General features: G+C 43.0%; 2 protein-coding genes across 6 annotated transcripts in view; one reads left to right on the forward strand and one right to left on the reverse strand.

The window, feature by feature from the left end:
• Positions 1-5,247: 5,247 nt before the first annotated feature.
• On the reverse strand, positions 5,248-17,935 carry LOC143519059 (uncharacterized). 2 transcript variants are annotated; one of them, XM_077012106.1, is made up of 2 exons: positions 17,838-17,935; positions 5,248-15,657 (listed from the first exon to the last, which is right to left on the reverse strand). In XM_077012106.1, exon 2 carries the CDS (start codon positions 12,049-12,051, stop codon positions 10,861-10,863), a length of 1,191 nt encoding a protein of 396 aa, XP_076868221.1. In that variant the 5' UTR covers positions 12,052-15,657; positions 17,838-17,935; the 3' UTR covers positions 5,248-10,860. Both variants share the same exon structure in this region, with proteins under 2 accessions (XP_076868221.1, XP_076868222.1).
• Positions 16,839-18,116, forward strand: part of mvb12ba (multivesicular body subunit 12Ba) — a 91,557-nt gene continuing 90,279 nt past the window's right edge. The window contains exon 1 of one of the 4 annotated variants that reach the window (XM_077012110.1): positions 16,839-17,092. Coding sequence is in view for 2 of the 4 variants with exons in the window: in XM_077012109.1 (XP_076868224.1) it covers positions 17,262-17,312 (51 nt within the window). In the remaining 2 variants the exon portion in view is untranslated. Of the gene's footprint in view, positions 17,093-17,136; positions 17,313-18,116 lie in introns of those variants that run through there. The other 3 variants (XM_077012109.1, XR_013132349.1, XM_077012111.1) reach the window with 3 other exon arrangements.

The raw sequence follows: 18,116 nt of genomic DNA on the forward strand, positions 1-18,116 counted from the left end.
CGTGGCCTCCAGCACTGACATTGCCGTGTCTGTCCAGCTCTTTCTCTTCCGTTACTGGCTGGCCGGTGACCGTATATGACATCCATTTGCTGGAACCATTTCCAGTCTTTGCGGTTTGCTCCGCTGCGTCCGTTATGGTCCTTCACCGCCCGGTAATCGCGTTAAGCTTTTTTAGCTTGGACCGACCGGCACTGCTGAACGGACCGCTGGTAGCCATGAGTGGCCATTAGCGCGGAAACCTCGCTAAAAACCTTTACATTTCTAGTGGCCCCGTCCAGTTCGCCCTGGATTTTTTGATCGCTGATTATTAACAGAAAGGTTTGTACGTCGGTGTTTGACTTCGCTCCTTGGGTTTTAAAAATGGCTGAGGAGTCCATAGCATAGCGGAGGAGTCGCTCTCCTGACGCAACCTGTGACGACACTCCCTGGCCAATCAGTGTCATGCTGTTCCTCCACGTCACAGAACTGTACCGCTTCGGAACGGTTAGAACCTCAAGCGAGTCGGTACGAAAATAGTACCCGAAGGGGCCGGCTCACAGGGTACTGGTACTAATGGAAACACCCACAAACCGTCGCGAATCGAACCGTACCGCGCCAAGCAGGCCCTAGTGGAAATGCGCCAATTGTGGTGTTGCTGGTTCTCGCGAGAGTTTCATTTTCGTGATCTCGTGTTTTTGAACGGCAGCCAGATGAGTCTGCGATTTCCCAGTCGTGTGAGCCCGCGTCGCCGATCAGTCATGTAATGTGAAAGCCACAACAACTGAAAGACTCGCGATTACAGCACAACCAGTCGTGTAGTGCGAACGGCACAAAAACCTGACGACTGAAAAGTCGTGTAGTGTGAACCTGGCATAAGTCTACATCATGTATATTCGACCCAGTTCCAACCCGTCTGTTTAAACTTTAAAGACCTACTCCCAGCCATTGCAGGGCACTTACTTAATATGATTAACTCCTCCCTTAACCTAGGGTATGTGCCCAAACAGTTAAAATGCGCCGCAATTACACCCTTGATTAAAAAACAGAATCTCGATCCAGAGATTCTAGCCAACTATAGACCAATTTCTAATCTCCCATATGTCTCTAAAATTCTAGAAAAAGCAGTTTCCAATCAGTTAAGCCAGTGGTTCCCAAAGTGGGGGGCGCGCCCCCTAGGTGGGGCGCGGAGCTATTGCAGGGGGGGCGCGGAGCTTGGAAGTAAAACGTGCACATGTGTCAATATTAGGGATGCACCGATTCCGATATTAATATCTGAAACAATTCTAGATCGGGTATCGGTGACAATGTGACCGATCCATAAAAACAGATCTATTCAGTCTAATTCTATGCTTGTATTGCTTGCTTTTCTGAGTTAGTTCAACCTTAAATATCCACTCTGTCCCGGATAGAAGTGAACCTGGACAGTTAACAGGCGAGTGAAACACGAAGCACACAGAGGAGAGGTCAATCACTGACTTGTACTCGCGCTGGTGCTATTCCACTTAGTCCGTTTATTTGCCGGTTGACCAAATTAAACCTGGGCTCCAGCACTACTTGACTGTTCATACATGAACTGGTGAGTTGTCCAAAGCTCATTGAATGCGTTACTTACAGAAATGAAATAAAGATAAAATAAAGAGCAGTGGTCTGAGTCAACAATATTCCATATGCGCACTCAACTCGCTCCCTTAAAGAGACAGTACACATATTTCTGGCCGTTACATGCTTTGTGCTCTGCGTGATGTCTGCGCTTGCAAACTAGCCGCATATGAATTGCTTTTTCTCTTATTTCACAGGGTTGCTCATGTAAGCGATCAACTCCCAATTTGAAAGCCTTTTATAGCCCGAGGTCCTTGTGAGGTATGCCAAGTTTGGTTCTAATTGGCCTGTCGGTGGCGCTACTGTATCCAAAAACCTAAGAAATCATAAAAACTCATGCTGCAATCCTGTTATGCAGAATACAGACAAGTAATGGGTCTTGTATGATTCAGATCAATGAGTTCTATAACATTGCATTTACATCTCATAACAAAAAGTGCACTGCCTGACCAGAAATTAACCTTTTAATTCACCAAAATGTCCTATTTCATTACTGAGATTAATGAGATATCAGTATGGTAGTACTTGGGCTCCATCTAGTGGCCAAATTACGGAACTGACTGAAAACTATTGCTCACATGAAATACCACACAAACACACAAAGCTGATCTCAGCATGTGATTTAGTTCTGTGATCTAAATCATTTTGCCAATACAATTTATTTAGAACCTTTTGGGCCTTTAGTGCCTCAATAGAATCTTTTTTGCACATTGATTTAATTATGCCTTATTTCCACAGAAACAGCTTCTTTTCACTTTTAGTTCTAAAGGACCTTTTGGGCTTCTTTTTACCTACTGAGGCCAAGAGACCTATAAATCACATACTGCAGCCTAAAAACACATACTGTAAAACACATACTGCAGCCTAAACATAAGGCCCAGAAACACCAAGCCTGGCAGCAGAGGTGCAATGAGAGAAATATAGACAGGGACACACATTGGCCTGATGGTGGCGCTATAGCGCACCATGTTGTGTTTTTGTCCATATCTCCCACACTGTAGGGCCTAGAAATGAAATTCCACTTCTGATGGATTCCTTGGCTCAAGCCAAACAAAAAAGCCTAAAGAACCATTAAGCTCTGCCCACTTAGATTTTTTGCTAAATTGCATAAAATGCTAAATCTACTTTTGCCTACTACTCCTTGGGTTTTCATGCTATCCTCACAATCTTGGTGCCAAACTACTCAGAAGAATCTCTTTATCAAGAAATATGAAATTTACATACAGTCTTGTTGTCACATGTCAATCAATAGCTCTGAGGCATGGCCAAATTTACTTCAGCAGCTATATCTCAGCAATGCTTTGACCAATCTTCATGAAACTTGATCAGCTGATAGGGCACAGGACTGTGAGGTCACAGGTCAAAGGTCACAAAATGCTGACATCATCACTTAAATAACAATGGTTTTGGCCATTTGACAGACTTAACATTGGCCAATCAACATGATACCTGACCAATATGCATATCTCAGGACTCATGCTATGCAGTTTTGAAACATTTGGACAGTAGATGGCAGTATTCGTGAAAATCATGCATAACTCCTCCAAATGTTTGCTTATGAACATGCAACTTGATTCTTTTGATTCCTTGCAGTACACCTGACAACTTTGCTATTACAAGCAACCCACAACCAACTGCTGTTGACTGTTCTTGCTCACCATTACGGTTCAAATTTTCATGATAATGCAAACAAAAAATTCTCTCCTCTTCTAATAGATGCCTCTTACAAGTAAAGAAAAAGTGGCTCGCCACAGAGCACATGTTAATGTTGATCCTGCTGCAAGGGCAAATGACCTTGATAAAATAAGACAACGGTTTCATGAGAAAATAAAATCAGTGACGTAGATACCCTAAAAGGGTAGTTTTATTGAGATGTTTGAAATCAAAATGGAAGACAAAATAAGGCCCTGGACATTCGATTAACAGTTTCAGTCATCTTCTGTACTTTAGCTATCAAAGAGAAAGAGACAGGGAAAGATCACAAACATCCAGTCACAGATCTGCCCAGGGAAACACAGGTGCAGATGAGGGAAGAGTGGAAGCAGTATCAGAGGCAGTACTGAGAGAAGAGAAGAAGAAAAGGGTGTTTGCTGAAGTTTTGAACCTAACTCCTCTATCACTGAATTCAACAGCAGATGAGCAGCTTTTAATTGCCCTCCAGAGCCCATAGTGTATGATGCTCATCATGACTATGTGCAGTCAAGTTTAAAGAGACCACAGGCATCCTCCACTCATGTGAGGGCAGTGCAGAAAACTACCAGCAAACATAGAGCAGTACTGAAGAAAAGGGAGAAGCTAAGGTTCATAAAAAAAGAAACTTGAGTGAAAGAATGAAAAAAGCTGCAATGGAAAGTTGATGAACTCAAAGCAAAGAAAAGAATGAAAGTGTGTGTGAGATTCATAAACACTGGATGAGATGGTATTACTATCCATTGTGCCATTAGATGTTAAGTCACATGAGTTTCCTTGATGGTAAGAGAGACGTAGGGATTGTCTCTGTCAATTAAGGACACATCATCAGTAGTGTTCCTTTGCAACAGGGGGTGTTTCAACCTTTCAACACTACCAGACATTTAAGGATGGGGCAGATTTAGGGGTTTAGGGCAGGAATAAGGCCTTAACCTCTCACTCTTCTTTGTCCAGACTGGTCAAATATTAAGAGCTAGTGGGAAGGAAAACACGTTTTACCCAGAGCAACCCACTCTCTCATTCTCAATTCAATTCAATGGTGCTTTATTGGCATGAAAAATATGTATATTTGTATTGCCAACGCATAGGGTACATACAATTGTAAAATATAATAAAATAACATAGTAAATTAGAATAATAATAAAGTAAAATAATGGCTATATTGTCATTACTATTTCCTTATCCACCACTGCTTCCGCGACATTTATAATAATAGTTTTGATAAAATAGTGGGTTCATAAACATTGGACGAGATGGTATATAGGACACATCATCAGTAGTGTTCCTTTGAATCAGGGGGTGTTTCAGCCCTTCAACACTAGACACCCTCATCAAAGGTGGTCAGCTACAAGGTGATCAAGCCTGAGCTTGTGTCCCATACCCAATTACAAGTCCAAGGGACTATGAACGGCAGGGGCGTCCACTCCCCTGAGTCAGGCTTGGAACTGACTGCATACCTTGAGAAAGGGTGTGGGGTGGCTATTCGCTAGTGATTGGGTACAGTAATTTTCTGACCCCAGCAGGGGTCCTTCCGCTTCACCTAGTTCCAACGGCTGCTTCTTTCGGCTGCCTCAGACATGGATTTGATTGTCTGTCACAGTACCTGTCCCTGAAAACCAAGGTCTTTTAAAAGCCTGATGGTAGAAGTGGCCACAACACCTCAGCATCCTACTTCTAGAGGTGTCTTCAACTATGGATTTTCATAGTCGAATCTGATTCGTCAGATTTTCCCTTTAGTCAACTAATAGTTGAATCTGGGTTTTTTTTTATCTAGAGCACCTAAATGGGATCCCCTTCTCATTTAGGACTTTTTTCCACTTCAAAGTAAAAACCTAAAACATTCAGATAAATGAATAAACATGAGCCTCAGGCTTTTATTTATTTTATTTTTTTTCAACTCTTTATTTAAAGCATTTTTTTGTTTTGGCGAACAGGATCAACATAGGTAAAGAGAAAATTAAAAAAAAAAGGAAAAGAAAAGAAAAACACACGCCGTGGGGTGACAGTTCATATGTTTAAGTCCTTTGCATTGAGGTTCTTGTAGAGTGTCCATTTCTGCCAGTTCTGTTCAAACGAGGGTTTTTTGATTCGCAGTAGGAATGTCAGTTTCTCCATGTTATGCAGCTCTACCATTATTTCCATCCATTGTTTTATTTTTGGTGTCTCTTTTTTCAACCAGTTCTTTGTAATGACTTTCTTCATCGCCACGAGCATTATTTTAAAGATATAGACGTCTGCTTTTTCAATCAGTCCCTCTGGAATCAAGCCGAGGTATAGAATCCGTGGATCTCTCGGTACTTCGTATTGGAGGACTCCATCTATTATTTCTAATACTTCCGCCCAGAGTGGTTGTATTTTCACACATGACCAAAAAACATGTAGGTGACTGGGATTTAAATGGCCACATTCTCTCTAGCAAATCTGGTTAACTTTAGTTTGTTTACTTTTGATAAGGGGGGTAATAAAGTACCTTAGTAGATTCTTCCAACCGAATTCTCTCCAATTTCTGGAGCTGGTAGAAGTGAGTTGTGTTTTACACATCAAATGCCAATCACCTTCTGAGACATCCAATTGCATTTCATTTTCCCATTTAGCTTTTACATAATATTAATTAATCCCATTGCATTTCTGAAGGCAGGAATACAGTTTAGAAACAGTTTTAGAGGGCATCTGTTTGACTGAGACCAACAACAGTTCCACTAGCTTATTGCAGTTGTCTAATTGCGGCTTCACCTGGGTGTCGTAGAAGTGTCGTAGCTGCAGATATCGAAACAGATCTTTATTTTCTAGTTTGAATTCCTTTTTAACCTTTTCAAATGATTTAAAGTTGCCTGCCTCAGTCAAAGTACCTATTGCTGTTATACCTTTTTCCGTCCATCGTTTGAAGGTCTGATCAGTCATTCCTGGTCTGAAGGTACTAGTATGTGAGGGCCAAAGCAGTAATCGGCAATCTCCCTCCAACTTATTTCTCTTTACTATCTCTGTCCATATGGTCAGTGTTTCTGTAACAGTAGTGTTATCGTCCTCCTGGAATCTACTCTGTTTCTCTCCCAGTCTGGCCTGTGGTTTAACTTTGCTTTGGGTCAGTTCTATCTGTTTCCACTTGGCAGTATAGTCTGAGGAGCACCAGCACACAATATATCTCATTTGGGCAGAATAGAAATAATCCCTTAAGTTTGGTAGGGTAAGTCCTCCCTGTTCTTTCCCCAACTGCAATGTCTTGAATTTGATCCTCGGCCTCTTGCCTGCCCAAATAAACCTTGATATTTGTCTGTCCCAGGCTGTGAACTGAGAGTCTGGGATTTGGACTGGCAGAGAGCTAAACAGGTATAATAATCTGGGGAGTATGTTCATTTTTATTACTTCTATTCTTGAACTAAAGTCCATAGGCATTAATGACCATTGTGCTAGATCTCTTTTTATGTTATTGTTTAGGTCTGGGTAGTTTGCCATGAAAAGTTTCTTCAAATCTTTTACCAATTTAACTCCCAAATATTTTATTGATTCCCAATCCCATTTTAGTTTGTACTTTTTTTTAAGGAAATTACTTGGACTGTAGTTGATACTAAGTACCTGTGTTTTTGTAATATTTAGCTTATAACCAGATTTCTCTCCGAATTCATTAAGGATTGAAAAGAGCTTGGGAAGGGATGAGTCTGGATTTTGGATATATGTGATGATATCATCTGCGAATAATCCTATCTTATGTTCTTGTTGTGCTATCCTTATGCCTTCAATATCATTGTTTTGTCTGATTTCTTGGGCCAACGGTTCAATAAATAAAGCAAAAAGTGAGGGGCTTAAGCAGCATCCTTGCCTTGTACCTCTATAGAGACTGAATCTAGTGGAAAGGGTGCCATTGATCTTTAATCGAGCTGTTGGATCCTTGTAGAGGGCTTGTATGCTCCTTATGAATTGGCTACTAAAGCCCATTCTCTCCATAACTGCGAACAAAAAGGGCCAGCTCACTCTATCAAAGGCCTTTTCAGCATCGAGGCTTATTAGGACAGCGCCTATTTTTTGCTTATTGACTATGTCTATGACTTGAATTGTCCTTCTAATATTGTCCTGGGTTTGACGGTTTTTTATAAATCCTGTCTGATCCCCATTTATCAAGTTAGATAGTAGTGTTTCCATCCTCTTGGATATTATTGAGGTATAGAGTTTATTATCAACATTAAGCACAGAGATTGGTCGATATGACTCACAATGTTCCTTGTCTCTGCCTTGTTTAGGGACTACGGAGATTATCGCTTCCCTCCAGGAGGGTGGAATGGTAGCCTTTTTAAGTGTCCAGTTAAAGGACTCCAGCAGTAGGGGTGAGACTTCCTCCATAAAAGTCTTGTACCACTCGTTTGGGTATCCATCACCCCCTGGACTTTTGTTGGTTTTCAGTTTACCAATAACTGTAACCAGTTCAGCCTTTGTTATTGGGGAGGTTAATGCTTCGTTCAGGTGTAGGTCTATGGTTGGAAGGTCCAATTTGAACAAGTAGTTTCGAATTACGGTTTCATTTGTGTTTTCCAATGGGGAATATAGTGTTTCATAGTAGGTCTTAAAGACTGTGTGGATGTCCTCTGGGTTAGAAGTTAGCTTATTAGTTGAGGGGTCTTTAATTTTGTTTATAAAGTGCTTAGTTTTTTGTCTAAGACGCCTTGCAAGAATTTTTGTTGCCTTTGATCCAGATTCATAAAACGTTTGTTTAGTGAATCGCAGTTTCTTTTCAAGATCTTCAGATGCCTTTTGGTCCAGTGTTTGTTTTATTGTTTTTATTTGTTGTGCTACTTCTTCCCTATGGTTAAGTTGGTGTAGCTTTTCAAGTTCTCTTAACTGTTTTTGTAGGTTGTCATATTCAAGTCTCTCCATCTTTTTTATATAGGATGTTTTTGATATCAAATATCCTCGCATTACAGCCTTTACCGTATCCCAAAGTATTGTGGGTTCTACTTCATCATCTTTGTTTAAGATTATGCATTCTTGTATTTCCCTCTTAATAGCCTGCACTACCGTTTTTTTATTTAATAATGCTATATTTAATTTCCATTGAGTTGCTCGTTTCAAGTCTTCTATGTTAATTGTTAGATATATAGTGTTGTGGTCTGAGATATCAGCGGTCCCAATTGAACAGTCGCAGACCCTATGTCTATCTGTGGTGTTCATTAAAAAATAATCTATTCTAGAGTAGACTTTATGAGTTGCTGAGTAATGAGTAAAGTCTTTTACGTCTGGGTTGAAGTCCCTCCACACTTCAAATAGCCCATTATCTTTAATCAGGTTTCTCATGTTTTTAGATATGTTTTGCTTTTGTATTCTATTACTTGTAGTATCCAGACTGTGGTTCAGTATAGTGTTCCAGTCACCTGCACAAACCAAAATGCCTTCACTCATGAAGAGTATTTTGTCGAAGAGAAGCCTTAGAAATTTCAGATCACTCGCTGGAGGTATATATACATTGACTAAAGTAATCACAACATTATTACATCTGCCCTTAACAATAACATATCTGCCATTCTTATCTGTTTCTACTGCCATAATTTCAAAATTGACATGGTTAGATATTAGCGTAATAACCCCCCTCTTCCTACTGTTTTTGCATGAACTGAAAAAAGAGTTAGTGAAGCCTAGTTTTTTTAATTTTTCATGTTCATTCCTTGCTAAATGTGTCTCTTGGAGAAACACCATATCTGATCTTGCCTTTCTCAGCTTTGCGATGACTTTACTCCTTTTTATAGGATTACCTAGGCCATTAACATTCCAGGACACAATTTTAACCCCATGCACCATAGTTACATAACAGTGTGAGTGCTACAGTCACCCCTTTAAACAGTACGTGTGCGTTATAGAAAAAATGAACTGTGGAATAAAATCTAAAATAAATAAAGAACAGGCTGAACCTTGGACTCCAGTGATGGAGAAAAAAACTATCCTTCTCCAGGGCCCTGCTGGTGGGCCGAGGGGGAAACCAATCATAAAGAAAGGGCCCTATGTAGGTGGTTAACAATAAGTTATACACCATCCTATGTGTCCAGCGATCTATACTCTTTCTGGTGCTGCTCCCAGCTATGAACATCTGAAACTCGTTACTCATCTGACCCGACACTGCAGCCAAACCTGGTCCTATCGCTCCTTTCGAATCTCCGAAGTATTTCTTTGGCTCTTCCCGTGGCTGCAGATCGACTTAATTTCCGAGATTTTTCCTGCCGTTGCCAGCCCAGGAGCTCTTTCAGTCTGGACCCAACCGAGTCGAACTGTTCTCTTTCCTCGGGTACGGCCACCGTAAAACCTCGTCTCTTTAATTCCAGCCCAGCTTCGTGTGCGCTATTGTAGGTTTGGGTGCCGTCGTCCCAGTTGATTCTCATATTAGTATAAGGCGTCTGAAATCGGATGTTTCTCTCCTTCAGAGCTTTCTTTAGTCCGTTGTATTCTCTGCGCTTTTGGACGATCTCCGTGGCATAGTCATGGTCGAAAAACAACGTTCGGTTTCCCAGTTGCACTTTCCCTTTCTTCCAAGCCTCCCTTAGCACTAGCTCTTTCGTTGTAAACTCCTGAAAGTTGACGATAAGAGGACGCGGGGGAGCCTCGGACCTTGGCCTGGGAGCGAGGGATCTATGGGCTCGCTGAATTTTAAGCTCCAGCTCCGCAGCCGCTGGAAATTCGCGCTTTATAAGCTCAGACGCAAAATGCGTCACTGAGCTACCTTCCTCTCCTTCAGGTACTCCAAAGATGCGGATATTGTTCCTCCTAGACCTGGATTCCAAATCTGTGAGTTTCCGCTGCATATTTTCTTCCCGCTGCATGGCTGTCGCGAGGACTCCAGAAACTTCCGTAGCCCAATCTTCCACCTGCGTCAGGCGGGTTTCCATCTCCCCCATTTGCTCTTTCAGCCCTTGCACTTCCTCGGTGAGGCTATCTAGCTTGTTGCTCATCTCTCGGCGTATTGAATCCATAGACTTTCTTAATTGGTCATTGTCCCCTTTGAGATCGGATCTGAGCTCCTTTATGGCTTCCAAAAGATCATTCGACGTTACATTAGGTCCGGATGGCTCTGGTGTTTCAGTTGGGTTAGCGTTAGCCTGTGAGGTTGCCTCGCTAGCTTTTGGAGTTTGGCTGTTTTTCTCCTTATGTTTAGGCATGGTTGGTTCAAAAAGTTAGTTTCTTGCTGTTCTGGTTTCTTTTTTTTATTGTAATTAAACTCTCTCCCTACCTTAGAAATGAGTTTTGAATACAAAACAATCGAGTTTGAGCTGGAGCACGTTGCACACAGGTCTGACTACTCCGTCCTCATACCGGAAGTCCATTTATTTATTTTTTTACTTATTTATTTTTTAATGAAACAGTCACGTTGAGGTCTCCGACCCCTCCTTTTGGCCGTGTGTTTGTTGTCTGCTTCAGTGGATCTCACCTGTGGCTCGTCTCGTCATCACGTGGGGATTATGTGATTTGTCTATTTAATGTGCGTTCGCGCAGTGTCCTGTGCTCATCGTTGTCTGAGTCTACGTTATTATTAATTGTTATACGTGCGCTGTCTGCGCTTTTTGTGTGTGTATAATATAAACATAACGTTCGTCCTGGAGAGGATTCCTGTCTCGTCCTTCACTGACCCACGAACGTCACAGAACGACGAGCCGTTGTAGAGACACCATGCCAGGCTATGCCACCCAGGCCAAGAAGGGGAAGAGGCCCAGCAAGCACCACCATGCCTCTTCCCCTACCCAGCATTGCAGGGATACCGAGCATCCCGAGATGATGGAGCAGGTATGTGCGTGTATGCTGCGTCAGGCTCGGGAGACCACCATCTCTGAGATGGCGGATTATTTCCGCGTGGCCACGGTGCGGATATGGAGGGAGCGACATCCCTCTCCCACCAGGGAACCCTCGCCCCTGCGGGTAAGCTCCTTCGTCCTCTGCTCTGCGGAGAAAACCCCAGAGAGCGAGTTTGAGGAGGAGGACTCGGTGTGTGAGGAAGATGAGGAGGGCGAAGAACCTGCTCCCTCTGTGTGTTCCGCCCCCACCGTGGACTACGGTGAGGGTGAGGAGGAAGATGGCGAGGAGGAGGAAGACCAGGCTCACTCGGTGTGCTCCGCACCCACCATGGATTACGGTGAGGGTGGGGAGGAAGAAGAGGATTACTCGCCCTCCGTATGCTTCGCACCCACCGAGTATTACGGTGAGGGTAAGGAGGAAGACCGAGCACACGGAGAGCGAGCCGTTCAGAGGAAGAGGAGGGGAGTTCGCTCCCGTCGGAGTACTCCACCAGGACCGTGAAGGGGAGGAGGACTCCGGAGGAGGGCGTGTCCTCCGAACGCAGTGCCATGTACTACTCCAGGGGTGAGAGCCCGGAGCAACCCATGAGCTGGAGCCTGGGCAGTGAGGAGGAGATGGAGGTCGAAAGCACTCAGGTCCACCGTCAGGTCCAGACAGGAGGCGCTTGGAGGAGGAGGATTCCCCCGGTGTGGTTCCCCAGAGGGAGAGACCAGTCGCGCTGCACCTGGCAAGTCCACCAGACGTGCTGCACCCGGTGGAGGGTTTGCGGCGAGGGCAGGAGGAGGACCCGCAGCTCCCGGCTTCTCTCCACTCGCTCTCCTCTTGGCGCGCAGCCTGGCGCCGTTTACATGTGTGTCTGTCCCAGTGTTCGTATGTATTCCCGTATGTCTGCCCAATCTCCTTTTCCCTCTCGTGTCTCTGTGTGTGATTGTTCCTGTTTGTGTGTTTGTGAACGTCCCGTTGTGTTTGTCTAACGTGTTTTCCCCTGTCTTCCCAGGGAGGGTATTCTAGGCTGTTCATGGCGGACCTGTCACCGAGGGCGGTCACCTCCCAGACACAGGACTGAGCGTGTCGGATCCGCCCACCGATGTGGGTTCAGGGCACTTGGTCCTGTTGGCACCCCGTGACGGGTAGTGCCCTTGGTGGGGGAGTCTGTCACGTTGAGGTCCCCGACCCCTCCTTTTGGGCGTGTGTTTACGTCGTCTGCGTCTACTAGTCTTTGTCAGTGGATCTCCGTGGGTGCGGTTACGTCTTGTGCTGATTCGTCTCACCTGTGGCTCGTCTCGTCATCTCGTGGGGATTATGTGGTTTGTCTATTTAATGTGCATTCGTGCAGTGTCCTGTGCTCGTCGTTGTCTGAGTCTACGTATTTCAATACGATTGTTCCTTGTTATACATGCGCTGTCTGCGCTTTTTGTGTGTGTATAATAAACGTAACGTTCGTCCTGGAGAGGATTCCTGTCTCGTCCTTCACCGACCCACGAACGTCACAGAAACGTTAGAGAACATTAACAAAAAAAGTCACCGTCAGTGCGCTTATCGAACTGTCAGACAGGCACTGTGCAAAATGTCAAATATTTTAAATAAAATATGCCTGCCTGAAAAAAATAATAAATTTGCCACACAACAGCAAAAAATATAAGGAAAGGTTCAAGTAACGGGGTTTAAAAAGCAAACAACAAAAAATGTTTATAGCCCTACTTGCCGAGACGCACCACGACGAGACGACACGACCGAAACTACAAACGGCTGAACTGTTTTTTTTCGCCTTACTCGTTTTAAATGGTAAGCCACGTTGGTTGGTGTTGTGCGAAATGAAAGACGTTGATGACATAACTTGCACTTTACTTTGTTTGATTCATCTTTATCTTTTTCAAAATACTCTCACACTTTTGAAGGTTTTTTAGTAGACATTATAATCTTGGCAGATGCTAACTATCCCGTAGCGTGTTCAGCTCTGCTCATTTGGATTGTGCAACTGCAGGATGTGATTTATTAATGTGTAGTAAGGAAGATGCCTATTGTTAATGCGCACACATCATTTAAAAATATTTTGTAGAAATTAGGATGATTTTATTTGACAAAAGGCTATATATAACAAACACAAAGACATTTCATGTAACAATTAATGCTTAGCAGCATCACTGGGCACCCCCATGCAGTTAGAATTGTACATTCGACTATGACGTTCATAGTCGACTAGGGGGTATAGTCGACTATAGTCAAATCAGCGACTATTGCAGGTCACCCCTACCTACATCCATTGAGTAGACTTGTGCATTCCACCCTCGTTGTCTTGCGTCTGCAGCCTGCTCTGTGTAGCGCAGCCTCTTGTGCTCGTAGGCCTCTTCTGTTGAGTCCTCCCATGGGACCGTAAGCTCAATGATGTTAACAGCTTTGAGTGAGGGAGACCAGAGTACCAAGTCTGGTCTGAGTGTTGTAGCTGCTATCTCTGGTGGGAAGATCAGTTGCTAGCCAATGTCAATCATCTTCCAATCCTGAGCCAGGAATAACTTTCCAAGTTTTGGCTTAGTTGGGAGGTGTTTGGGCTGTAGCTGTCCCTCTCGAATAAATGTTCGAGTTTGGATGGAGTTGGATACTGACCTAGGTGAGGAGTTGATGTTGGATCTCCTTTTCTCCAGAGCTGCTGCCAAACTTTTGAGGACCTGGTTGTGCCTCCAGGTGTAGCGCCCCTGTGTGAGGCTGGTCTTACACCTGGTCAAGATGTGCCTAAGAGTTGCTGGAGTTGGACAGAGGGCACAGGTTTGGTCTTCCCCATACCAGTCCTGGAGGTTTTTTGGAGATGGTAGCACATCATACGTGGCTCTGATAATGAAGCTTATGGTGCTTGCCTCCATTTCCCAGAGCTGCCTCCAGCTTAGTGCTCTCCTCTCTAGTCCTTCCCACCTAGTCCATTGTCCTTGTTTGGTAAGAGACACAGCCTTTGCATTTCTTCCAGCCTCTTCCTGATGGCGCACCTCTTCTACCAGCATTCTCCTCCTCTCTGAAGTTGAGGCCTTCCGCCAAGATGGTTTTCTTGGCACAAGCCCAAAGCCTCCTCTTCCCATCTGGACATGCCCCACAATGTCAGTATGCCTCAGGGCTGACATGGCATGCTGCGCTGCATCGGATGGTGTCCATTTCCGCCCAGCTGACAATGGTGGTGCAGCCTTGCTGATGGTTTGATCTCTAGAGCCCCTCAGAGTAATCAGCAGCCTTACCTAAGAGCACTTGTACTCTTCAACAAAGTTTGTAATGGGTAGCTGAAGGACTCCTCTGCCGTAGCGTGGGACTCCAAACCATTTTTTTCAGTCACCATTCGCTCCATCTTTTCCACAGTTGTTATTGGGATCTCATAGATTGTTAGTGGCCACATTATCCGAGGGAGAAGTCCAAATTGCAAACACCAGAGCTTGAGCTTCCCTGGCAGTAGTGTCATGTTGATGTTTTGTAAGTTGTTGTTAAGGTCCTGTCTTATCTGCTTCACCTGGTCTTTGTCCTTGAGACTTGCATTGTACCATTTGCCTAGGCTCTTGATGAGTTTTTCAGTCACTGTTGGTATGGGGTCTTCATCAATGCAAAACCTCACATTTTTCAGCTGTCCCTTGACAATGGAGATACTCCGGGATTTGTTCAGTTTGAATTTCATCCGAGCCCACTTGACGTTTTCCTGCAGCTTGCCAAGTAGCCGCCTAGTGCATGCTGCAGTGGTGGTCAGAGTGGTCATGTGTAACGCAGCTCGCGCTGCGGAGCGAGGGGATGGACACAAACACTGAGAAGAGCGAGATTTATTACAGGGCATTCCATCATCATCGTCACTAAAGCAATCCGGGGTCATAACGGGAGGGCAGTCCGAATAACATAGATAAACAGGCATGACGAAAACAGGGAAACGCGAACAAGGCAAGGAAACACAGAGCACACGAACCACAGGAGAACAGCAATCCAAACTGAAACAAACCACAAGAGAACAAAATAACCGACAAGGGGCTAGGGAAACACAGGGACTATAAGTACACGGAACTAACAAGACACAGCTGAGGACGATTACGACACAGGCGTGGCAGACAGGCAGAAACCAGGCAGACAGACAAGCAGGGCGGGGCTAACGGGCAAGGAACAACAGAACCAAGGGAACCCAGAGTGACAGCTAGGAGAGGGGGCGTAGCCATACGTGACATCATGTCATCCATAAATGCTCGGATAGGCGGTAGGCGGACGCCTCGTTCTCCTCCCACCACCCACCTTGAGGCCCTGATGATGATCTCCATGGCCATTGTGAAGGCCAGTGGTGAGACTGTACAGCCTGCCATAATGCCGATCTCCACTCGCAGCCAGGAAAATTAAAGTCTGCCGTTGAGAAGCACAATTGTAGGTCTTCAAAATAGGATCTTACTAAGGTGGTGATGGATGGTGGGACATGGAAGAACTTGAAAGATTCCCAGGGTAGATTGTGGGGAACTGACCCAAAGGCATTGGCCAGGTCGAGAAAGGTGACGTGCAGGTTTCTTTTTTCTTTCTTTGCCTCTTGGATATGGTGCCAAATCATACTAGTGTGCTCCAAACAACCAGATGACCCTGGAATGCCTGCCTTCTGTATGGATGTATCAAAGTATTCTTTCTTCTCTAGGTACGTAGAAAACAAGAGAGACAAAAATTTAATTGCAGAGGAGAAAAAGAAGAGGGTTGTCACATTTCTCACTGAGATATGGATGTTTGGAATGTTTAAACATCTCATATGCACAAAGTACAATTTGAAGGGAGTTTTTCTTGTCTGCTAGATATAGTCTTACATTTGATTGTTGATTGTGTATGAATTGTTCTTACTGTACTGAAATCAGAGATCAATCCATTTCTTCATTGTTAAAAGTATTGTTTTATATGGTATTTTAAAAATCTATTAGATTGTGTTCGCTTTTATTAAAACACCTAAATCACTTAACTACATTACTTTTAATTCAACTTTTAATTGTCAATTGCTTGTCGTCAGTTGGTGTAACCGATAAATGTCAATTGGCGTAACCTATTTTTCTCATAAAAATCTAATGCACAAGAAACCTTACTATGAATATGATTTCAACACTGTACTACACTGTAAAAAATTTAATATAAAATTATTTTAAACCAACTGACCCAAGATTTGAGAGAAAACATTAATGTCTATGGCATATTGACTTGCTCAATAGAACAAAAACCCATATTATCTTAGTTAAGAAATAAAATATTTTAAATATAATTTGAAATGATATTTCATAAATCATTTATTTTCATCAGTATACTTACATAACTTATAGAAGGCTGAATTATTTAATACTTGTCATGCTTTTATGGTTACACCATTTCACAATTTAATGTGACTGTGATTCTTTAATTGGTTAAAAATTGTAGAAATGTCATATAAAATGCTATGGCACCAACATAAATGCAAACTATACATCTAAACAAACATCTAGCATGTTGATTTAAAGTGTTTAAAGCACATTTGTGATTTGGACATTACTAACCCATATTTGTCTGACCCCTCAATTTTATACTTTTTGCACATTCATTTATTTATCAATTTTTGCACTGAAGTAGCTTTATTTCACTTGTTGGTCTAAAGGACCCTTTGGGCCTCTTTTTGCCTATTGAGGCCAAAATGTCTATTCATATGTGAACCCGCAATCGCCGTTTACGACTATATTGTTTTGTTGTAATGGTATTGTCTGACCATTTTAATGACCATTTTCTCCATTTTGTTTATTTACTTATTTATTAAGTATCCTTGCGTTTTTCATACACCCACAGTTTCCCTTGCACCTCTGCTTTAATTTTCCCAAAGGTTCTGGAGGAGTTCCAAACCCGAGCTGTAGACTCCGCACAAACGCAACCTCTTCGCTCAGCGACTAAATTCAAATGGCTGATCCCGAAATCTGCTAACTACACAGGGAGCCAGTAATAAAATTGACTAAATGATTAAAGGGCAAGTCGACTTGGAAACCGTGATACGTAGGAATAAGGGAGAAGAAGCTATCGAAGCAGAACTAATTCTTGTGGAACAACAACTGCTGACCTTAACTGGGTAAGACATCAGCTTGCTAACTAATAGGCTAACGAGCTGCTACCCTAACTGCTATAGCATCCCTCTCCCCGAGGGCTGGCCTCTCCAATGCTGCATTCCCTGTTGCTTTTTCCGCTGTTGCCTCAAGCTCACCCGAGGCTCTAGTGTCTGAAGCTAGTGTGGAGTGGTCATGAAAACCTGCTTTTGTCAGGAAAGGAAGGACGCGTTACCGCGAGTAACAGTTAAGTCGAGACGACATCATGACTAGACATTTAGAATTACGGGCTACTTAACTTAAAACGTATTTTTTACGTTTTTTTACGTCCAACTTTATATACCGTAGCTATTATACGTTTAGGTTAGCTAGCTAATGCTATCTAGTTTATATTTTTGATTTTGTTAGCTAGGTAGCCAATTTAACTGTTTTAGGTGGCTATTCGCATAATATAAGCAAGCGAATGGATAAAAAACTTACATTTACCAATTACTGGTATATTCCAGATTTTAAGACAACTAAGCTAGCTACTTATAAAAGTCATATTTTCACAATCTGGCTAGCTAGCTAGCTGATTTGCTATCGATAAAATTTCGTAAAAATAATGTTAGATTCTTGCTTGCTTATTCACATTTTATAAGGACGCAACCTAGTTTTGCGCAATAACAAAACCGCAATGCTGAATTAGCTAGTTAATCAACGTCAACTAGCTAGCCACTTAGCTACATAATTATTCTAACGTTCTGTAGTGTAGTGAAATAATCTTGATACCGTATTATCTTTTGGAGAGATTCAGTGTTTCGTGATCAGTTTCGTCTCATGTAACACGTTTCAGTTGCTTTGGCAACTGCTAATTCCGGACGGTCTTTTTTGTATCTTTGTGGTAGTCGTGACATGGCTCCACCTTTAAACCGTTTGTTGTTTGGCATTTGGAAAAACAAAACTGACAGTAAATTCCTTATTTACAGTCAGTGATAAAAGGATATGAATAATTTGTAATATATTGTACTGTTCCAAATTGTGAGTATATGGGTGCACAAGAATATAACT

This window comes from Brachyhypopomus gauderio, chromosome 7, assembly GCF_052324685.1.
Source record: "Brachyhypopomus gauderio isolate BG-103 chromosome 7, BGAUD_0.2, whole genome shotgun sequence".
In the NCBI taxonomy this organism is placed as follows: domain Eukaryota; kingdom Metazoa; phylum Chordata; class Actinopteri; order Gymnotiformes; family Hypopomidae; genus Brachyhypopomus; species Brachyhypopomus gauderio.